Source organism: Syngnathus leptorhynchus, chromosome 11 (assembly GCF_054491065.1).
Source record: "Syngnathus leptorhynchus isolate UIUO chromosome 11, UIUO_Slep, whole genome shotgun sequence".
In the NCBI taxonomy this organism is placed as follows: Eukaryota; Metazoa; Chordata; class Actinopteri; order Syngnathiformes; family Syngnathidae; genus Syngnathus; species Syngnathus leptorhynchus.
The window spans coordinates 12,459,791-12,483,274 of record NC_141205.1 but is presented as its reverse complement, the minus strand read 5'-3'; the positions used below and the strand labels follow the sequence as shown (position 1 = coordinate 12,483,274).

The 23,484-nt window shown below is 48.4% G+C and overlaps 1 protein-coding gene across 1 annotated transcript in view; it reads left to right on the top strand.

Moving 5' to 3' along the window:
* The window catches only part of ptprt (protein tyrosine phosphatase receptor type T), a 33,407-nt gene that overhangs the window by 6,214 nt on the left and 3,709 nt on the right, over nt 1-23,484 (top strand). The window contains exons 6-17 of the mRNA XM_085923887.1: nt 3,266-3,401; nt 7,424-7,453; nt 8,726-8,880; nt 15,829-15,936; nt 16,363-16,472; nt 16,726-16,813; nt 18,463-18,539; nt 18,961-18,997; nt 19,200-19,297; nt 19,765-19,881; nt 21,290-21,444; nt 22,951-23,086. Coding sequence (XP_085780013.1) covers nt 3,266-3,401; nt 7,424-7,453; nt 8,726-8,880; nt 15,829-15,936; nt 16,363-16,472; nt 16,726-16,813; nt 18,463-18,539; nt 18,961-18,997; nt 19,200-19,297; nt 19,765-19,881; nt 21,290-21,444; nt 22,951-23,086 — 1,247 coding nt within the window. The remainder of the gene's footprint in view (nt 1-3,265; nt 3,402-7,423; nt 7,454-8,725; nt 8,881-15,828; nt 15,937-16,362; nt 16,473-16,725; nt 16,814-18,462; nt 18,540-18,960; nt 18,998-19,199; nt 19,298-19,764; nt 19,882-21,289; nt 21,445-22,950; nt 23,087-23,484) is intronic.

Here is a 23,484-nt window from a genome sequence, read left to right as displayed (position 1 = left end):
TGAACCGCTTACGTGGCAATTGAACTTTTTGTTAGTCAAGAAATCATATGGGTTCCCGTTGCCGTTAATGACGCTAGCACTCCTCACTTGTCATTGGAAATGACTAGTTGTGGATTCTTTGTGGGGAAAAAAAAGTGTGTGTGCACGCAAAGTGTCACATTCAATGGACATTTCCATTAGAGGTGAGGTCGCCCGTGATTGTTACCGTCGCAGGCGCTGATGCAATAAGGCGCCGCCGGTTAAGTGAGCCAGCGTGACGCAAATGCCAGACGAGTCAAAGGGCCGAGACGGCGCCTAAAGCCTTGTCCACGCCTTTGTCTCCTCCAGGCTAGGCTACTGTAACGCAATCCTCATCGGGATCCCTAGCAAGAGCCTCCAGAGGCTACAGTACATCCAAAACAGCGCTGCTAGGATCGTGATGAGGGTGCGGAAAAGCGACCACATCACTCCCATCCTCCGTTCTCTGCACTGGCTCCCCGTCATATTCTGAACCGATGACAAGATCGATGTCCTCACTCACCGGTGTATCCTCGGACATGATTTAGTTGATCATGTAATGCAAAAAGATTTGTGCCAATCTCAAGGAACAACAGTTCATCAATTCATTGACTATAAATGGATGATCAAATTCAGTGACACATTTAGGACTCTCGTTGAATTGTTCAAATGCTGGGAATTTCATTTTAGAAAGCGCCAATGTTCTTTTCAATGCAATGGATGAGCCACAGTCATGGATATGATTTACAATGATGATTCGTGATGACCGACCATGAGGTTTTTCTTTGGAAACAAATTGCTTGGTTGGTTGGTTGTTTACCTAACTTGACTAAAGCTAGGAGTCTTGTGATCCCGCTTACCCAGCTGACTCATAAAGACAGACGAGAGAGAGAGAGACTCAACAACAAAATACAGTATGTAGTGCTTCCGCGCACACAACGCACGTCGGAATCTTTCAAGTGCATGCGTGCAGGGAGCGTCGTTCACATCAGTAATCCTGTTAAACACACTCAGTCATGCTAACACGAATCCATAATCCATACAGGAGGCAAGCAACCCCCCCCCGGCCATATACACACTCGGGCCTGAGTTGCGCTAAAATGGAAGCATTTTATGTGTGTTGAGTAAAGACTCAATGTATAAGGGGGGGCTGCATTTCCAAACAGGGATGGCATAGTCAACAAACACACACGCGCACACTGCCGTAAAATCAAGGTGTACCTAATATCTCATTCGGGGCCAGTGCGAGAAGAATCAATCTTGTGTGTTTGGATGAGATTAACTTTTTAATATCTGTGCTCTCTAGCGTAATTCCCTTAGGATCGCTTCATCATGCAATCTGAGCGAGCGAGATGAACAAAGAGAGAGAGAGGGGGGGGGGGGGGGGGGGAATAAAAATACATGTCCACAGATGGAAACAAATACGTGTATGCAGGAACAACACCTACACACTGGATGATGATGATGATGAATACAATACTCGGCCCAGTTGTCGTGGTTACAGATGCAAAAAGACCTTCAAGGGATGAAGACGTGCATGAATCACGCTCATGCGTGCACTATATCACATACGCAGATTGTCCTAAGATTATAAAATTCACTTGAAAGCTATTTGAACAACATAAAAGTTCAAATAAAAAGTCCCAATGATCATCGTCACACACACACACATCTAGGTGTGATGAAATTTGTCCTCTGCATTTTAAGCCATCCCCATGTGATTTTGATCCATCCCCTGCCCTGGGGGAGAGAGAGAGAGGGGAGCAGTGAGCAGCAGCGCTGCCGCGTTCGGGAACCATTTGGTAATCTAACCCCTTAATGCTGAGTGCCAAGCAGGGAGGCAATGGGTTCCATTTTTATAGTCTTTGGTATGACCCGGCCACAACCTTCCAGTCTCAGGGCGGACACTCTACTACAAGGCCACTGAGCAGGACATATAGCATTGCAAATGAGAAGTATTAAATACTAACGCTAACATTTACTGCGCTAATACAATATTGCAAGATCCGGAGTATAAATGTCACAATGGTCACTCAATTGCCCCGTAAGGGAAAACCAATCAAACACTAACATGTTAACAATGACAATACAAATGAAGATGACAAGACGAGTCCAAAGATGACATCTCGAAGCGTTTGACACGCTGCCCTTTGGTTAAACGCAAAAAGCCAATCAAGGCATTTCTGTCCAAAGTCACTGCGGGCCACAGTGGAGGAATGAGAAAAGCCACTTTGAGCTCAGACCGAGTTTTGGGGCTCTAAAAATAAAAGCGCTTTGTCCTGACGCAAAGTCGCAGGTCCAAGCGTAAAAAGTGTCCGGCCGCCCCCTCCTGATATTGCCAGGCCGTGTCTCTGTCCGGAAAATGGATCTGATGCTAAGTGAGAGGCAACAAACGCCCAAGCCGGTCAAGTGGTGACAAACGGGGGTGACAGTGAGCGCCTGCGGGGGGGGGGGGGGCCTGATGAGGCTGCACCAAACCGCACGGGCCCCGTTTGATTTCGGAGGGCAGGGACCTCACCGCGGGATCTCGCCAAATGACAGAGCGTGTTGTCCTTCAAATAAAATAGGATGGCATAGCAGAAACCATACAGAACAGAAAAAGCCAAAAGCAGATGCAAGAGAGCAAGGTGCGCAATTTGCGCACTTGAGGCTGAGCGACTGGCTTTTTTATTGCGCTCACGCCAATGTCGTCAAAAGCTGAAGGCATTTTATTGATTTTGAGCGCGGTGGAAAAAGGCTAAAAGGTTTTTGCCGCTCTCCATTTATGCTCACATCAATTCTCCATCAAGCTCATCTGACTCGGGTCACTTGCAAAGTGTGTGTGTGTGTGTGTGTGTGTGTGTTGGTGAGTTGGAGCCAAGCAGCGCTCGAGACTCTCCATCCGTACGTTTGGAGACGAGGCGTTCGTCAAGTGGCCAAAACACGACATATGTCAAAGTGGTTTCCATCTCAAAAGGCCGCTCATTTCAGCCGCAGCTTCTCCAGATGTTTCAGCTTCAGGGGTCCAACTGCTGCCAAAGACAAACAGGAGACTTCCTCCTTTGTACCCTGGCAAAGTCCAACTGGCTTTGCGGGCAGGATCTCCAAACACAATGTCGGCTTATTGGCAGTCCTCCCTCCAACTTTTTGTCACGTTTGGGTGTTGCATGCCGCGCAGCTCCCCGCATGGCTTTGTGATGGGCGACATCTGCGCGCACGTGCCTTTTGCTATTTTGCCTTTGCGCCTGCTTCGTGACAACACGGCCGTGATTGTGTTCTTCCCGCGTAGGCGCCTCCACGCAGGACTCGGATGCCACGAAGCCGGAAGAACCGGCGGACAGCACGGTGAAGCTGGCGGGTGTGATCACGGGCATCCTCATGTTGCTCATCCTGCTTCTGGGCCTCATCCTCACCTTCAAGCGCAGGTGGGTGCTCACATTTTTGCTGACAATGCACATGGGCCGCTCTGGCCTATTCCAAAGAGCACACCAGCTTCATTGAGTTGCTTTCAAAAAGCCAGGAATGGGAGCGCCTCCAACTCAATTCAATCAGTCCACAAAATTGGGTGTTAAGCCTTCAGGTTTCTGCACAAGGGAACAATGAACAAAATCGACATCCAAAAGGAAGAATTTCTGAGTCAATCAAAACAGCTGGTGCAATATTTCGGTTCGGTTCTGGTTGTTTTTTTTTTGCCGCCATCACTGACCTCTCACTGCTCTATCTTTAATGCTTCCTCTTCTTTTCTCTGCCACAAATACAATCAACATATTTTGCCGCGTCATATTACAACCCTAGCGAGCTTCCTGCCCAACTCCAGTATAAATCCAAGTTCTTATGACCGTTGACAAATGGACAAGAATTACGTTGCGTTATAGGATTTCAAATTTTGTGAATGTGTAAAAAATATGATTGGCTTAATTACGCTGACTTAGAAAAAATACTGACAATCTTAAAAGGGCTATCAAAAAGTATCGAGTTGGAGCTGAGTGAGGTTCAATGTACGGATGGACAGACGAACAGATGCGCTTGTGTATCCTTTGAGGTAGGCCCAGTGGGGGGGGGGGGGGGGGGGGGTCTGCGTGTGTGTGTGTGTGTGGGGGGGGGGGGCAACATGTTCAATAGGATACAATGTTACGCAGAGGTGCACCTATTACAATTTTATAGACTAACAATACAATTTGTAGTTGGGGGGGGTAAAATATTATCTTCTTCCTTCCCGAGGGACAAAACAGAAAAGAATTCATTGAGAAGCGCTGCGCAAGGTACAAGTTAAAAATCCAAGACGCTATCCAGACTGTTTTGGCTCGATTTTTTTTATTGTGATTAAAAAGGAATGAATCAAAAAAATAGCCATCAAAATACGTCTCCTGGCGTTATCACGGCTAAACTGCGGTGGGCTTCTCTCTAACTCACTATTTTTTCTCAAGCATTCTGACTCTAATTACCAGCAAACAAGCAGCAGTTTGTGCTGGCTGATTGCTGTGCTGTGGGTTTTTTTTTTTTTTTTTTCATCGCAGACCACGACGCTGCGCCGCTCAAAGCCTCCTGCGCTATTTGGCCAACGTTTTCTTTTTTTGTCGGCATGAAAAAGCGCAAGACGGAGCCCAAGTGGCCCCTCGCCGCGCAACGTTCCGGACGGGTGATTGTCGAGCATCCGACCACTATGCTAATGCAATCAGTGGCGGCGGCGTCGGAGCGCCACTTTGCCACGTGTCTTATTTGCTGTCAAGTCTCTTAATGAGCACAAGTTTGGGGAAAGCAGAGTAGGAGGCACGGTTTCGCTTTTGCCTGCCTGGCTGGAAAGGCACAGCGACTGTAGCACATTTCCAGATGAAAAGCAAACAACGTAAACAACGTGGCGGCCACTTGAAAGCAAAACAGCAGACTATCATTCATTCTCCCATACGCCTCCCAAGTTGTCTTTTCTCGACATCCCGTTGGGTGCAACCGCAATGTCCGCTTCCAAACTCAATGATGTACTTTTCCAATGTGTTGACCTTTTTGGTTTTGTCAAGCCAATTTCATGTTGCTGGCTTTGGCATAGTTTTTATTTGGGATTCATTCATTCAGTTGGATGCACGAGAGCAATCGGGCATGACCAATTGACTGCGTTTCTTTTATTTTTTTTTGGGTGGCTAAACTCTTAATAGACACGTTCACCAAATTTCATGGCGCAGACTGAATTTTCCAAAGCAATTCCGCGGGGGCTAGAATCCCTCAACTCTCATTTGAGCCTCTCATTGGCTGCATCCATATTTCATTCATTGCAAATGCGTGTGTCTCGCAAGGCTCTCGGAGCCCATGAGTTAAAAAAAAAAAAAAAGCAAAACAGCTGGTGCTCTGAGTGCGGCCAAGTGTGCGATGAATCTTTCAGGACGACACTGATTCCCCAGGAGAAGGCGGCGGACGTCGCTAATAAAGACACTTTAATGGGATTGTGATGTTCTGGCAAGCAGGTGGGCCCTCAGGGGGTCCTGGAAGCAGCGCCCGAGGGCCCCAAGACCCCCGTCTCTAAATAATAGAGGCAAACAGAACGACATGATTGATAGCACGCGTGCTCTCTGATGGAAAAGGCTTGTTATTTAAACCTTTCTTTCCCAGCCCGAGGAGCTTTTCTTTTAGTAGACAGCCCTGAAAAGCGCCGATGGGAGAAACGGTGCATTGTGTAAGTCATAAGGTGAGGCGTGCTGCTTGCTGTCCAAGCAACTGGCATCCTAAGCAGGGTCAACGCTAACGTCAGGCCCACATCAGCCAACGAGCATGGATGAATGATATATTGCATCTTTATGTACAGATGTGAGCAAAAAGTCGGTGGCAACAGTTTTGAGGCGGTATTTGTCTTTTTCTTTGCCTTTTGGGGAAAGAAGAAAAGACCTCTCTGACTGTGCTCTCTTACTGTCGCCCTTTTATGCCTCCCGCCATCTTGCTTCCTGGTTTTGGCTCCGCCCCTTCCCGTCCCACCAACACCTGCCTTCTTGCCCTTCCTGCTCCGATAGAGAGATTCACACGTGGAGAACTCTGAGCGTGGGGTATCGTATGTTTGCTTCTCGGCATGGCCGGCACGGCTCCTCCTCCTCTCCCTCCTCCTCCTCCTCTCCCTCCTCCTCCTCCTCCTCGTCCACCTCCACCTCCTCTTTAATTTGCTTCTCTTTGTCTTTTCCTTTTTCGCTCCCTCTTTCATATTGTCAGAAAACACGCCAGCTAGCGCCACTTAACACCTTCACCATTCGGGAACGTTTCTCACATCTGTGCAACATTGGCCTCACGAATTTGCTGGACCCGTGCGCACAGAGGCCCATAGGTCGTCAGATGTTTTTGGTGAAACGCAGAAGTCCAATTTAGTCAAGCAGCGATTGATGAGTGAAGACTCAGAGCGAGGCTTTGGCTCAGCGGCCTCAATACCGACGGCAAAACCTTTTTTTAAGCTGCATTTATTTGGATCCAGCATGTGGCCACACCCTCTGGCGTTTTTACCACATAAGGCAAGTGACAACCCTTTCTGAAGAGCAACTTGATGTCCTTCCTCACTGCCAAAAGATGTTTCAACTCAGCGATCACTCCATGCAAGTCATAGCTCAAATTGAAAGGTGCTTTTGCTTTGTTCCTTGCAAAATTGTAGCTTGACATCATCACTGCAAATTTTCTCTCTTTTTTTGCTCACCCAGTAACCGAATGAAAAAAAAGAAACAATGGTCGTGGTCGAGTGAATGAGTGACACGGTAGTGGTGGTTATGGTGTGCCTGCGTGCGTGCGTGCGTGCGTGTGTGGGTGCATGCGGATGGCGTTCTTGGGAATGTGGGTATCGATCCTGGAACTCGACATGTCATGGCACCACACGTTGGATTTGCCTTTCATCTTCTCTTTCTTTGTTCTCTCTCCCCTCGTCGTCTTTCTTTGCTCTCGGTGGGTGATGGAAAACAACATCAACATCTTTTTTTCTTTTTTACAGCTTGGGACAAAAAAAATCTTTAGTGGACAAAAAGCATTGGAACGACGCACCAAAACAAAGCACTGGACATGAAGCCGCTTGCATTTCTCAACACATTTCCAACCAAAATACGTTTTTACTCACACACATGTTTACAAATAAAAATGATTGTGATCTGAGAATAGTCCCATTTTAGCAAATCAGCTCAGTGAATTCAATTTAAGAACAAACAAATGGAATGATTGTGTGTTACCACGCATTTCATAAAAGAACGGAAGGATGTTTTAAGTCCCCTCTCCTCCACATACAATTATGACAGCATTTAGTCGATAACTAAATAGGAACTAATGAGCAAAAGGAAAAAAAGCACAACGAAAAGTCCAAGCAATATTGATCATGATGATGATGATGCACGAGGTGCGCTTCCCGCCATGCACTAATCAATTGACTGGTTGTGTTTGTCCTTCTTCTGGGTTGTGCCTTGTCTCCCTTCTTTTCTCATCACGGGCCACGCTTCAGAAGACATGCTTATTCCTACTCTTATTACCTGTAAGTAAATGCACCATGACCTGACACGCTTAACCTTTCTCTGGCTCCCGCTTTACACTTTGCCAGACACCAAAAGACACTTATGCGTGTCCCAAAACATTTGCCCTTCCTCTTCCAACACACCTAAAACACGGACAGACTGTGTGTGTGTGTATGTGTGTGTGTGTGTGTGTGTGTGTGTGTGTGTGTGTGTGTGTGTTGAACATCCCGTCTGTATTTGGACTCCATGGAGAAAATTATCGACAGCTCTCCGTCAGTGAATGGAAAGCCCAGCGTGGTTGCAAATTGGACGGAAATGAAGCAAGCAAACTCAGACACTTGTAGAGAATTTGTTCCAAAGACAAGCTTCCTGGAAGCAGGCCGCCCAGATCAAAATGACGCTAGCCACAGGTCAAGACAGCTTTTACTGACTTTGGCCTTGGCACTTTTGAGGTCCAAAGTTGGACACTATTTTCCAGTGTATCTCTCCATCAGGAGTCGTCACAAAGTGTCACGGGCCGTCACTTTCACACGCGCTGAAACAAAGACGTCATCGTCCGGTTCAACGCATGTGCTCTCGACAGCAGCCGCGTCACATGGAGATTATCGTCAATGAGCCAAAAATGTCAAAGATGAAGAAGGATTAGATCCGGTGCCTGCTCGGAGATTTTCACCTCTTTTTTTCTTTTTTTTTTATGATCATGACTGACAAGACAGTCAAGGGATGACCTTATTCTCGGAGCCCTGTGACGGTTTAAAAGTCCAGCCGCTTTGAAATACGGCAGACATGTGTTTGTCATTGAGCTTTCACAATATAGCTTAGTCTCCTCATCAATCCTTGTGACAAATAAAGAAAGCAAAGACGTTGGCACCAATTGAACCTGGAGCTCGTTAGCTACGCCAAGCCAAATAAGAGGCTGTCGTTTGGCTTCCCCCAAAACGGCCTCGCTTCATCTCATCCGGCTTGCTGGACGACACGGCGCCTGACGGGCGGAAGACAAAAAAAGGCTGGCAAATCACACTCCGGGGGCACAAAGTCATCCGTGATTCCCGCAGTGGTGGAAAAGTAGAAAAGGAGGAAGCGGCGCTCGTTGCCACTTCCCAATTTGGCCGTGCATGCTTGCGTGCGTGCGTACGTGTGGTCGAGCTATTCTTTCTTCTCTCTCTCCATTTCCTTGTTGCCATCATCCCTCCTTTCCCCGCTTAGCAAGGCCAAAGCCAAGTCTAGCCAGGATTGGGACGTTGCGCTGCGTTGTGACCCTCTTTCCTGCCTCGTGTGCTTTCTATCAACAGGAAGTTGGCCAAGAAGCACAAGGAGACGGCGAGCAGTTCCACTCAGCAGAGGGAGATGGGCCAGGTCCACACAGCCGACAAGAGCGCCGGCAAAGTCAGCACGCTGCATAAGGACGACCCCTTCGCCACTTCCAGCCAGGACCTCAACGGGTTCGGTGAGTTCACGGTCCAATTGTCACTCTGTGCTCGAGTCCTCGGTACCGGCCGGCACCATCTCAATGACGAGGCCTTTTTCAAGTCGTGTCTGTTTAAGTATTGCCACCTGTGCCCTCAAAGTGTGTCCTGACTCCCCTCTTTCAATACATTGGCCAGCCAGGTTGTGTCTTGGAAGTGGCCCAAGAGTTGCCACATCTTTCCATTTCACAAATGTGTCCTGATACCTTCGTCCAAATGGCACATTTCCTTCACTTTTCACTTAGTGGAAGTGTCCCAATACTTTTTATGTAGCGTTACCACGACCAAAAGTCCAAATCATCCATCGATGCCTTTTCGACTTCTCACTGCTGTGATGATCACGCACACACGGTGTGTGTGTTGAGTGTGTGTGTGTGTCATAATTAGACAGAAACCTATAGGAGGGCATTTTTCTCTTGCAAAATGTCACTCTGGCCTTTTGGGAGTGCTTAGCCATTGAAAGCCAAGGTTAGTAGAGAAGAGCAAAAGAAAGAAGGAGAAAGAGTACTTTGTCTCACTTCTTGGTCGTTGCATGCGCCCGTGTGTCCCTTTGCTTGACCTTTAAAGTTGGCTTCCGAACGAGGCCGCGTGCAAAGATCCCTTAGCAACCGCTCGGTCCTCGGTATCGCAGAGGCTGGTTTGCCGCACCGGACGGCATCAGTGGCCGTGCTCTGGAATGCTGTCGATCCCGTCGGGCAAGTAAGACCCGGCTTACTCTGCTCCATTGTCATACGGTGTTCCACAGGGTTCCCTTTTAGGGCCTTTGCGCTTTTGCCGTGCGGTTTATTTTGGAGTCGGACGGTCTGTCCTCCCTCAAAATGCGGCGGGAAGGCGCACACGACTGACATTTGGACATTTGATTTGAAGCTGCGGCCCTGCCTGCTCAAAGTTGGGAGAAGAAAAGCCTTTTTGCTGTTGTCGCGTTGGTGTCACGTTCAAGATGGGGCAGGTCGACCAAATGCAGCTTGGACCAGGGTTTATTGAGGGAAAAGGGAGTTGGAAGGGAGGATGAAGGGGAACAGACAAACCGGAACGGGCAAACTAACATGACTTCCTGACACAGGGACTAAAACGAAACTAACTGAAACCGACAGAAGGACGAGAGACTAGGAACTAGAACGACGAGACAAGAGACTAGACGAGAACGATCCGACAGGGCAGTGAGAGGAAGACGGGACTTAAATACGCCACAGTAACGTCAGGCAGGTGAGGGTGATGGCACTGATCGTGGGCCGACACAGGAGGGGAGGGGCGAGTACACAGAGACGCAAAGGGAAACTATGATAACATATAATCGAATGATCGGGTGGTTGATGTCTGCGTCTTTGCTTTTGAATTGTAATGTTTGTCGGCGGCTGCTGTTATTGTCAACGTCTGCTTGCTGCTTGCTGCTTGCTGCTTGCTTTGCATATGGGGGGTGGTGGATTGATGCCTCTTTCTATTTGTTTCCCCTTTCAAGGTGTTCTATGATGCTTTTGGCCTATGAGCTTACTGAGGCCTGTTTGCTTTTGAATTGTAATATTTGTTGCAGCTTGCTTTGCATATGGGGGGTGGATTGATGCCTCTTTCTATTTGTTTCCCCTTTCAAGATGTTCTATGATGTTTTTCGCCGATGAGCTTACTGAGGCCTTATCTTTTTTTCCCCGTTTTTTTGTTTCCTCAACTTACTGCTGCTGTTTTCCATCTTGTCTGCTCCCCACCTGCCCTTCTTCATCCTCCCCTTCAGCCTCCCCCGCTTCCTGCTCCTTCTCCATGCAGGCAAGCAAGACGCTGCAGAGCAAATCCCTGCTCATTTCCCACTACTCAGGTACGCATCCATGCACGCATTTCCCAAAAGTGTTTTTCCTCCACATTGGAGGTGGAAATTTGCATGATGGCTCACCTACCAGGCCTTTGAACATTTTGGGGGGAAAACATCAAAGCAAAGATCATTTGTTTCAAGAATAAGATCTGAAGATGGGAACAAATCTCAGACGTAAAAAAGAATTTCAAGCTCCAGCACAAATGGATGGATGGCTCAATATTTACTATGACTCATTTCATGCAATTATTTCGGTCGAAGAACTTTAAGAAGACAAACTAGAGATGGAGATTTTCTCCTTGGGTGCGGAGACAAGCGCTCCAAAACTTGCATTCTTTTTGTCGTGCAAATTTAGCAGAGCGGGCTTGAGACTCGTGCTGCTAGAAATGACTCATTCAACTGTTCTTACGCAACGATGGAGAAAAAAAATCAAACGTGGTCGATGGCTTCGTATCTCCTCGCTTATCGCGCTCATTGATTATTGTGATTATTTTCCAGTGTCCAAAGAGCCTGTACCTGCTACTGCATCTCTGGGTGAGTCACCTCAGCATTCGAATTAGTATTTACAGCATTCTTTGTGTGTGAACGCAGACACATTCATTCCACGTCACCCGTGTTCTTGATCCTCTGCGAGGAGCTGGCGTGCACTTGTCTGCTTTCTATTGCCCTCGGGCGGGCCAGAGCGCAATGGCTCTTCAGCTCATGCTTGGTCTGACAGACAAAGAAACTTTCATTCATTTCAATTCCATTTAACGTTGTCTGTATGAGCAGGCTTCGTCACTTCAATGTCATTCATGTGTCTGTTGAAAACAGTTTTCTTCCAATGTATTTTTGCAAGTTTGAGTGCTTTGCAAAACATGGCGTTTCAGCCGCAAGGAGGAAGTTCTTTGACGACAAAGTGAAAGACCTTGACGTATCAGAGGCGGCACCAAGGAGCTCAGCTGAATCCGACATGCCGAGTGTGCTGGGATTTAGCTGTACGTGTGTGGGTGGGGGAGGGGGTTTAGGTGTAAGTGCGTGTGTTTTGCGTGTGCTGGGGGCAAGTGTGTGATGTGTGTATGTTTTATGTGTGTTTGCTGTAGCCTATATATGGCTTGTGTGTTTGTGTGTGTGTGTGTGTTGCCTGTGTGCATCGGGTCGCATCTGCCCCGTCTTTGTGCTTAGCTCAGGTGTTGTTCTGGGCCCAATTGGCCACACAACAATGGCAGGAATCCTCAGCGGGAAAGGACGCGCCAACGTTTTCCGCGGTGATAAAGGGGACGCACGCCAGCCAGCCAGCCAGCCAGCCAGGGTTTTGCACAGGAGGCTGGCTGTTAATGCTGATTCCATGCAAATCCCACGGATCAAGATGAAGGCCGGCGCCACGTTGCGTCTGTTATATGTGCAAACACGTCTCACGCTCACAATCAATTTCCTTCGATGAGTCTCGCTCCTTCCACGCCCTCGTCAGCTTTTTGCGTTGCCGCAAGGATGGCCGGTCTTAGCTTTTTGGCGGCGCAAAGTCACCCGAGCAGAAGTAAACTCAAGAAAAGCTCGTTAGAGAGAGTCCAGGCCCTCTTGCTTTCTCTCCTTTCTGCAAAGGTTCTTTTCTGACGGCTTTTGACCTTTAGTTTGGAAAACGGATTGTTTGGCACAGCTACCTCCAAAATGTGATGCGATGCACACAAAAGACGACGTACAACGATAACAAAGCGAGTGCAAAGGATCAATCAGCTTGCCAATTTGTTGCAACGCTGCCTCGTGCTCGGTGCTCTCGTGCAGTCAAACAAAGTAGAGTTTCACAAATGCCAAAAGCGAGCTACCACAATGGCAGTAAAATAAAGAATCCATGTCTGTTGACATGTGTTTGTTGTGTTGCTTGCAACTCGCGTGGTGGTTAGAAATATCTTATTGACTTTATAGAGGTGTTCAACTGTCAAGAAAAATGCAAACATCAGTACAGTTCTAAAGTAGCCCCTGAAATTGACCAAGTATGTGAACAAAGTACCGTATTTTTTGGACTATAATTCGCGTTATTTTTCATAGTTTGGGGGGGGGGGGGGGGGGGGGCACTTATACTCAGAAGCTTCTTATATGTGAAATGATTCACAAATTTTTACCTGATCATTAACACACTACTGACTTACTAGTATAATTGATCACTTCACATGTTATTTTCACTTTAAATCTGAATGTGGGCGCACTATGGCTGTGGAATAATTGGAGCCTGACTGACAATGAGTTCCATTCACTGACTTCCGGAGTCAGGAGATTTAATGATTTGAAATGGTATCGGCTGAAAACGGCTTTCAAAATAAAGCACCCTACCTCAAATCAAAGTACGGCTGAATGACATAAATAACATGGAGAATTCTTAACACATACTGTAAATATGTTTTTAGAACATCCATCCATCCATTTTCTGAACCGCTTTGTCGTCTTCACGTTAGCATACCGTATGGTTTAGCTTGTTGTTGCTGGTTCATGTCTGTTCTTGGTGTTGGATTTTGTCAAATAAATTTGCCCCAAAATGGGACTTATACTCCGGTGCGACATATATGTTTTTTCCCCCTTTATTCTGCATTTTGTGGCTGATGCGACTTATACTCCGGAGCGACTTTTAGTTTGAAAAATTCAGTACTTGTACTGGTTTGCTTCCCACCACTAAGGCCCAGCGTCCAACCCCACTCGGACTTCAATTTACTCCAGGGACATCCTTGCCTTCTCTCTGGTTCATTGTAACCCTAAACCCCCCACCCCCCGCCCAATTGAGCAATTACTCTCCTGCTATCTCATTCAGCTTAGCATTAGTTGAATGCAGGGTGATTAGAGCTAATGGCAGCCATTTTGTGTGGCTGTAATGTGTCAGTGGCGGGTAATTGAAGGTGAGAGCGGGGTTGAGAGCGACTCCTTTTTAACCTTTATGTGCGGCCGCTCGGCGGAGACGCATTTTGTCTCGATGCTTACGCAGCTCATATTTGAGATGATTTATGATGCATTACCTTTACGCTGCTCTTCGCCATTGTCTGCGCCTCTGGTTTCCCTTCATTCTTAGCAAACGTGGAGAAAACCGCTTTTTTCCTTTCTATTTGTGGGAGGATTCACTCGTTAGAACTCTTTCAAATTGTACACCGCGAAGATCAAAAGGTGTCTGTCAAATAATGCCCTATCTATCTCAATGACGTGCGGAGAGGTTCATGGTTGGTTAAGAGTCAAATTTACAAGTATATGGACCCAAAAGGATAGCTTATTCAATTGGCTACTCGTTATTTCGTATCTCATCAGCATTCAGTTTGTGATCTTACCTTTATTTGTAGATGAAGTCCATCTGATCACAGCGGCTCCGCCATATGTTTGAGCTCCAGCTGTATTTCTCCAACACTGCCAAGACACAGGGACTACAGCAGGGGCTCATCTATCATCACTGCTTCACTTCACTTTTAGCTACTACATAGCGCAAAATAACAGAGCTCTGTGCTTTGTATGTGACACCTCTACACTACAGCAACTGATGGAGCAGCATTAATCACCTGTTGACTCACGTAAGGCCCCCCCCCCCCCCCCTCAGTGCGGCCGGCAGAGTACTTACTATCTGCCTCGACTGCGGTTGTATGTCCCATCAGCAAAACAAAGCGTATTTGAACAGGAAACATGCAATTTCAGCCATTTGTCCAGAATTTTTTTTTCAAAATGAGTTATACATAGAGATCAGTAGACAAATAATATTCATTTGATTTCCTTTTTCCTTGTTTTTGTCCGCCTCCCCTGACCGCATGTCCGTTCCTACCCTATCTAGATGGACAGCAAAACGTTTCTGGAAAATAGCACACCTTTAAGGTGTTGACCTTAAGCAAGCCACTTCTGTCTCATGCCGCGCTAAGACAAAAACCAAAATGTGTCAGCAAAACGGTGAACCATTAAGATGAACAGGGAGGAGCAGTCAAGCAATATTGCAGCGTTAAAACAAATAGTGGCCAGCGCCTGGAAAACAGTCTACCAGTAAAAGAAGCAACATCTGTCAGAAAGTGTTTTATTTATCCAAACAATGGAGTCAAATAGTGCCTCGCTAAACAGCGAGGATGCTCTGGAAATTAGTGCACCAATTAGACAAACAGCGAGCAGCTCCTATCAAATAGTGCGCCGTTGATCAAAACATTGGACAGCCACCACAAAATAGTGAGTGTCCTATTAAGAAACTCTGGCCAAGCATTTATTGCAACAGCCAAATAAGTGCAAAGGTAAACGCGGAGAAGTGCTAAACAAAGGTGCACCCGTATGTGATGCGGCGCAAAAAAGCACCACTGACTTTGAGTGTCACATGGCTGGGATGGAAGCGTGAGGCATCTAGCGGAATAGTGCACCATCCACGGGCATGAAACTGAATAGTCCCGGTGTGCATAAGCCAGCCAGCCAGCCGGGCAGCGGCGGAGCGACGTCTTCATCATCGTCAGTGTTGTGGAGCTGCTACTAGGACTCCATTTCATGGTTGGCTTGATACACGTGTGACCTTGCCTGCAGGGTGCCAAAAAAGCCAGCATGTGTGCGCTCTCACTTGAATAACCACTGGCGCTGCGCCCTGCAACTAATGACTCCCTTCTTCTCCCTGCACCAAGTCAGGCACTATGTCATCCCCCCACCCAAAAAAAAAAAACCCAGCAATGACACCTAATAATGCCACATCAGTTCATACCCAGGAGCAAAGTGTTCTGCCGGTTGCCATGGAGACCCTAACTCAAGCGCCGCTCCTCTTTGGCCGGAAGGAGCAGCCCGGTCGGCTCCTTTTTTGTGTATGTGATAGCGACGGTGCCAAATAGCGTGCCATTCGGTCATTGAACAGCCAGCTGCTTCAGCCTAATAGTGCACCATTACAGTGAAAAGTTAGTGCACCATGCCGTCGAGCAGTGAAAGTTGTGCAGCGTTCAGTTAAATCGATTTGGGCAACATTTGCACTTTTGTGGTAAACGCGCCACGACAACCCCCGTAATTCAGCTGGAAAGAGCCAAAAGTGAGCCAAAACGGAAGACTTTTCAGGCAGTCTGGGCGATAGACACGCCAAGCAAAATGTCAAAGTGCCTCGTAGCTTAGGCCCATTGTTGTCGTCGTCACCCTAACCCCCATGCCATTTTGTCTTTGCCGACCTGCTCCACAGACGGCGGCCAGCCGTCACTCGCCCAGCCGTCGCTCACCCAGCCCTCGCTGACGCTGCAGAGCTTCCCGTACGGCAGCCGCGAGTCGGTGGAGCTCGCCTACCAAACCGGTACGTCGCCCGGGACAAAGTGGCAAGCATCTTTTGGGAATGTGGGAGAAAACCGCCGCTGGCCAGGTACTCCGGCTGAGGACGGACTTTTTCATCAACTGAAAATTGGAAAAATCCAATTAGTTTCATTGCTGCAAATCTATCGCTTGATAGACAAGAAGTATTCCTGATTGGCCAATGAAAGCCTTCATTTCAGTCCAGGTCATTTTGCTTTCATTTGTACGCTGAATTGTCTGTAAAGCAAGGTTCCATTCCATTGAAGGTGCGAGCCATTTGGAATCAATACAAAAAGGAAAAGCCACCCTCAGGATGTTTCAGTACATTTGTAATGACATCACGATGATGAATCTAAATAAAAGAGCAACACTGACGGTTGGCTCCAATGGGACTTGTGAAATGTGTCTTCATGCCAACACGTTTGTGCAGGTCAGTTCCAGGCGGGCCAGTTCCAGCCGGCCATCCGCGTGGCCGACCTCCTTCAACACATCACGCAGATGAAATGTGGCCAAGGCTATGGCTTCAAGGAAGAATACGAGGTCAAGCACACGCCCGCGCTTCATGATCCATCCATCCATCCATCCATCCATCCATCCATCCATCCATCCATCCATCCATCCATCCATCTTCTTCCACTTATCCGGGGTCGGGTCGTGGGGGCAGCAGCTTTAGGGGGGACTCCCAGACTTCCCTCCAGGCCCCGCTTCCACAATGGAGTCCATTGTCTCCCAAAACGTGACATGTTTTGTGGCTTTTTCTTTTTGGCCTTTACTGACTCGTGGCTGTTTTCAGGCTCTGGCGGAGGGACAGACGGCACCCTGGGAGACGGCCAAAAAAGACGACAATCGCAACAAGAATCGCTATGGCAACATCATCGCTTGTGAGTACTGCCACTTTTTGTTTTTCCACTTCTGATTCTTGTTGTTACCTTCAACTCGCTCTGTTGCCTTTGTGTCATGAAGCTGTTGAGGAGGCTCACTTGGTGGCTCTATTTAAGGGCGCCCAACTTCAGTCCTCAAAGACCATTTGGGGTGGCTTTGACCAATTCATGGAAAGATGAGAGAGCTTTTGCTGTCGGCTGTTGCGTGAATGAAAAAGGCGTAGATCCCTCTGGTGTTTTGTGAGCGCATCATTACGAGGCGCCCTTAAGTGCCATTGACGGCGGCTTGACTGACAAAGACCAACCAAAACAGCCCGGCCCCATATGCATTTGTCTCGGTTTTTCCGAAAGGTACTCGGGTGCTTGGTACGTTGCCGCTTTCTGATGAGCTTTCATCAAGAGTCCGTCACCAATGACTCAAGTAGCCACCCCCCAAAAAAATAATCAGCACCTGGGATGGCGTGTGGCATTTGCTGTGGTGAACAGATGCGTCTCAAGCAGATATGGTCCAAAAGACAAAATTGTTCATTCCGCCGTCATTTTTTGATGATTTTGTCCCGTAAAACCCGTCACCTCCGTACGTCGGACCTTTTGGATCATTTTGGCACGTTGAAATTTGCTAGACGTGCGGACGAAGCCTCTGCAACGTGTCTCGGGAAGCTGTGCCTGACAAAACGTCAGCCGCGTGCCGTTGTGCTCGCAAGTGGCCAGAGCAACACGAGGCGGAAGGAGTCTTCTTCATGATGCCGTAGCGTCGCCCAGGCTGGACGCGCGTGTGTGTCAACATTCTCAAGTGCTCTGACACATCGGCTGGAGGGAGCTGTGGACTTAATAGACTATTACACACTCTAATACCCTCCACCACAAACACACAGCCTGTCATAGGCCATGTGGTCCATACGCCACACAAACAAGTTTGCACGCACACGCACTCAGCACAGCAGCCAGTCTATTAAAGTTGCTAACACCTCCAGCTTGGCGATTAGTGAGCTCCATGACGGATGCGAGCGGAGCGGAGCGGAGCGGATGAGGTGTGTGCACGTGTTGGTGTGAATGTTGAAGATTTGGGCAGAGGAGGCAACAAATCAAGCACTCGCAAGCCATCAACGTCTGCACTTGACACGTTAGCTTGCCAAAGACCTGCTGCTAGCCGGACTGCGGTGATGGCTCACGGCACCTCTTGGTCTTTGAACATTATTTATTGTTGATTTTGAGTTTCCAGTTAGCCCCTCAGCCAGCATAATTGCAGTGCACGACACATCCGTGTCTCCAATTTTCACAACACAACATCTTCTGTCTGGCGGCTGCCCCATGGACTGGGGTCAGCTCCAAGTCTCGGCAGAAGAGTCACACTTGTTAATGACCAGCTTACTAACAGTTGCCCTCCAACTCGACAGCTCACTCACAAATAGTAGGCATTCTCTACTTGGGCATCGTTGCTCTCGCTTGGCTGGAATGCAATACAATGGTCAGCGGCATTGGATGGCATTGGACGCCATTGGACGCCGTTGGACGCCATTGTACGTTTTGCTAGTTCTGCTCATATGCTGCCGAGCTGCGTTTGCCCAGATGCACCGCGCTGTGGGTGGGCGTGACTTGAGGCCTGTTGTGTTTGTTTTGTTTGTCCGTGGTACCATCTGACCCCTCAGACGATCACACACGAGTGCGACTGCAGCCGCTGGACAGGGAGCCCCACTCCGACTACATCAACGCCAACTTCATTGACGTAAGTTCAAATTCATCCACTTTGCCCACCCCAAACTTTGTTGAATCGGCTATTTATGCACAAATACAACCTTGACTCTTGAAGATGGGATAATGATCATTTGGAGACCCAGTCTGGATGTGAGCCTTTCCAAATGACAAGCATTTTTTTCACTCTGGATTTTGTAGAACTCGCTCTGCACAGCACACGGCAAGAAAACATCTTGTTAATTGTTAACACTCTTCACCGGTCATGAAGTCTTTTGTTATTATTCGTCAAACTGAGCCATACGTACTTCGACTAATAAGTTGAAATGATAGACTTGGCCCCTCCGTGAGTCGTCACCTTTTTTCTTGTTGTATGCTTATTATCTTTGTATTTGTGACGATGAATATGATTTGGAATGCTTTTCAAGCAAGCGTTTGTGTTATCTGTCCCTCAGGGCTACCACCGGCCCAGACATTACATCGCCACACAAGGTAACGCAGCGCAAATGACGCACACATGCTCAATCATCAGTCCTTTCGGGCAGGATGCGATTACCTCAACCTCCTAAATTTAAGCAGTCCAATAAGAGAAGAAAGAAAATGCCCTGGACAAATTGAAGAGCCCATTACCTGAAAGCCTCCAACCTGTGTTTGTGTGAGACATGTTTACAGGAGTGTTTCATGTGTGCGCCAGGGCCCATGCAGGAGACGGTGAGGGATTTCTGGAGGATGGTGTGGCAGGAGAACTCGGCCTCCATCGTCATGGTGACCAACCTGGTGGAGGTGGGCAGGGTGAGTTGCAAAGGTGTGGTGACAGTACTGCTCATGCCAGCATAACCAACGTCGCCCCTGCAGTCATCAAATGAAAGAACAGCACAAAGTTGTATTTGAATGTTGATTTGATTTGCTTATGTTATTTTAAGCATCCTATCAGCTGTCTTGGTGCCTTCATTTGAAACCCAACTCGATAAATTTGAAGCCAAACCCTGCCTTGCGACATGATCCGGACGGAGACAGTGAACCTCTGTCGAAAGCCTCTTTTAAAAGCCTTGAAAGCATGAAAGCCTCATTTCAAGGCCAAACTTTGCACAAAGAGGGCTGGAAGTCTGGAAAAAGTCAGACTTTGGTTCGAAAGCTTCATTTGAACCCAAGTCTGGTCTTGAAACTCTGATTCACATCCTATGACGGCTCTGGCTCTTTCCGAGAGCCCCGCCCGCCTCTTGCGTGAATACGGGCTGACCTTCGGTGTGTGCCTTTAGGTCAAGTGCGTCCGCTACTGGCCCGACGAGACGGAAGTTTACGGCGACGTCAAAGTCACGCTGGTGGAGACGGAACCCCTGGCCGAGTATGTGGTCCGCACCTTCACCGTGCAGAAGGTGAGCGGGCGGGGCCGAGACCCAAATCCATCAGTCTTCTTTCTTTGCTTCCGCTGGACAATTTCAACTTCAACAAGGTTCCCAAATGTGACAGAATGAATGAACATTGTTCCACGCGCATTTTGCCGCCAACAATGTTTCAAGGGTTTTTGGCTAGTTTGGTATCGCTGGATCTGGCGTTTAAACCCCGGCTCACGTGTGACGATCAACAACCGGCATTTTTTACATTTCAGTTCAAGATGTCCTTTTCTGGACTTTCTTGGGTACTCTGAGGAAAAAGAGCTTTATGCTTGTCGATGTGAGTTGGCGACTGATGAATGGTGGCACCTCGGCATACCACACCATAAACATACAGCTGTGCTACCAAGCGAAATAATGTAGCGCAACTTTTCTACGGTATTAATACGTGTGTGTGCGTGTGTGCGCTTGTGTGTGTGTGCGTGTGCGTGCGTGCGTGCGTACGTGGGTGCGTGCGTCCTTGCATTTAATTCTACATCAGCGGCTTATGAAGATGACTTGTCCACGCTGTCAGCTTTTTTAGCATGACGCTAATCCCTGCGTCTGGGTGTAAGTGTGTTTATATGCTCTGAGTGGTGTGTGTGTGTGTGTGTGTGTGTGTGTGTGTGTGTGTGTGTGTGTGTGTGTGTGTGTGTGTGTGCGTGTGCGGTGTATATATCCGTGTGCGTGCGCATATATGTACACACTATAACTTGGCTTGGGACAGGAACATCTTTGCAAATGATGAGGATGCATATTAGGTCAGTTTGTTACCTGATTATGGATAAGCGTATATAAAGCATACGGATTTTTTTTTTTCGGTCACTGAGTCCAGTCCATGTTCTCAATTGTAGTTTCTTGTTTCTCTGAAGCGGTGGAGTGCGTCTTTCCTTTCTATTGCTTGAGTGACATCATTGCCCGCGTCATCCTCCTCATGGCCTGCCCTTCCCATAGATTTGTGAGAAGTGTTGGAGCGGAAGAGCGAGTTGCCATTATTTCTTTTCTTCCCCCCGGTGGATCCATACCACTGCGCACCTCCCTCCTCAATAATTCACCAGGATCGATTTTACCCGCAGAGCCGCAGACTGTGCGGCTCGGGTCCTTCTCGCTTCAGTCTGTCAGGTCATTGGAGCCGCCGTCCGTTGTCAGACCCCAAGGCTCCACTAAGCTTGGGTGGGGACGACCGTGCGCACCCCTGCAGAGGACAAATGCAAGGTTACGAGCAGTATGATGTGTTTGAAAAAAGAAAAACCCACTCACGTGGATCCACACGTTAACATTTGTTACAACAGCCAGTGGCCTTTTCATAAGCGCTTGTGGCATACGCGCAGCCACAAGAGAAGCTAAGTCCACAGTGGCGAGCAAAGAAGGAGTTGCCCTCGTCTTTCATTTGTCTGTTTCTTTCTCGCAGAAGGGTCACCACGAGCTCCGAGAGCTGCGGCAGTTCCACTTCACCAGCTGGCCGGACCACGGCGTCCCTTGCTACGCCACCGGGATGTTGGGCTTCATACGGCAGGTCAAGTTCCTCAACCCCCCAGACGCCGGGCCCATCGTGGCTCACTGCAGGTATGTCGAGGCGCGGCACAGCCATAGCCACAGCACAGGGGGCAATTGTGCAGAATTCAGCACAAAAACAAATGCTGGGTGGACACCGAAGCATTTTTACAGTCTCAGACTAAAACCCCAGTCTTTAAGAAAGGAGTTCATCTCTGACGTACGTATCTCCGACGCCATCCGTGACATCAATCGAGACGATGAAATAGTTCAATCAAAGCAAATCGTTCCTAGCTTGGGATTCTGCCTTTTGTAGCCAAGACAACAAAGAATGTCGTAGCAGTCTTGTCACGATTGAGCATGCTTGCTGTAAAAGAGAGCAAAACCTGTCTTGAAATGCAGGCGCCAAATGTGGAAGAGGATTAGTTTGCATTCCTTACCGGCTTCCTTCGAACAACATCGCCTGTGGTCAATTGGGGATCATTGCGAGCGAGCGTTGAGAAAAGTCATTTGGGGCACCGCTGCGTGAAATCGCTCTCCACACTTTTTCATCTCCTTGACGACGTACCGATTGCTCACTTTTTCCATCTTTTTGTTTTTACCGTGCGCACGCACGCACGCACGCACGCACTCACACACAAAGTGTTGCTGAGTCAACATTAATCACTCGGGTGACAGGTAATCTGTGGAGCCTCTCCCTACCTCTCTCCACCCACATTTCTCTCCTCCGTCTCATGGGGGCCTTCTCATCCATCTATCCATCTCTCTCGCATGTGCCACCTCAACATAAGGAGTGCAACGCTAGGCAGCAAAACACTGAAACAAACGTCGGGCATGGGACAAGCCGCCCCAATGGATTTCGCTGCTTAATTTGACACGCTGCTGCTGCTGCATTTGGGGGCCCACCATATACGTGCCAGCTGGCACTGAAGAGCACTCCTCCCTGGCATTCGATGACTCTTGCACCCAAGTCTGGACTGACGGCCACACTTGTCAGAGCCATTCACATCAGTTAGGCTTAAGTGTACTTAAGTGAGGAACATGTCTTTTTTTTACCGTTTCAAACTAAAGTCGGTTCTTCAACCGAGGCTTAGGGATTCCTAGTTAAACTCGACTTTGGATTTTGTAGCAGGCTTTAAAACGAGACAGAAGGTTAAAATGAGCATTTCCAACCAGGCATTAGCATTTAACGTGTGGCTAAACTACTATCATGCGCTTGCGCCTCATCGGCCAACAGCGGCCATCCCCGGCCATCCCCGGCCACTTCCCACAAGGAGAATCCAAGTTTGTTGCACTTTCTGCTGAACATTCCTCCATGATAACGCAAAGACTAAATTGAATGGATGAGTCGCCTCGAATCCGATCGGTTAGATGAGTAGCTGAAAATACAGCCTTCACGTCGTGAAGTGGTGGTTGAAGTCCATTTTTGAGTGGCAACACAAACCAGTAAGTGGAGCGCTTCAAACGTGTTGGGACACAAAGTCGAGAAAGCAGAAAGCCACCCACAGAACAGAGCAAAGTCAGCACAGTGCATGCAACAACCAACCCAGAGTGACTTGTGTCTGTTGCCGCCGGCAGCGCGGGCGCGGGCCGGACCGGCTGCTTCGTCGCCGTGGACATCATGCTGGACATGGCCGAGAACGAGGGTGTGGTGGACGTCTTCAACTGCATCCGCGAGCTCAGGTCGCAAAGGGTCAACATGGTGCAGACGGAGGTGAGGACCGCAAACGGACGCTCGCAACAGACTTCTTTGATCTTCTCAAAACCTTTTGCAGGCTACACATTCCACGCGTTGGCACGTGAATTGAATCGTATAATGAGACAGCGAAGCACGCCAGCCGGCCAGCTGCGTACTGCTGAGTGACAAATAGCGCAGGCATGTTAAGCGATTGGTGTCAGTGTGGAGGGAGGGAGGGAGGCTGGCGGATGCTTCTCTAATCCTGGTTGAAATTGCACAGAGCAATTCATCTTTTTGGTGGCTGCCGTATAGGCACGCGTGCGTGTGGCAACTGGCACGGGCGAAACACTTTTGCCGTATCTCCCCACCGCCAGGGTCGCCATCAACATTCAGCGCAGCATAGTTAGGACGCGTGCGCATTAGCATGCGGCGTG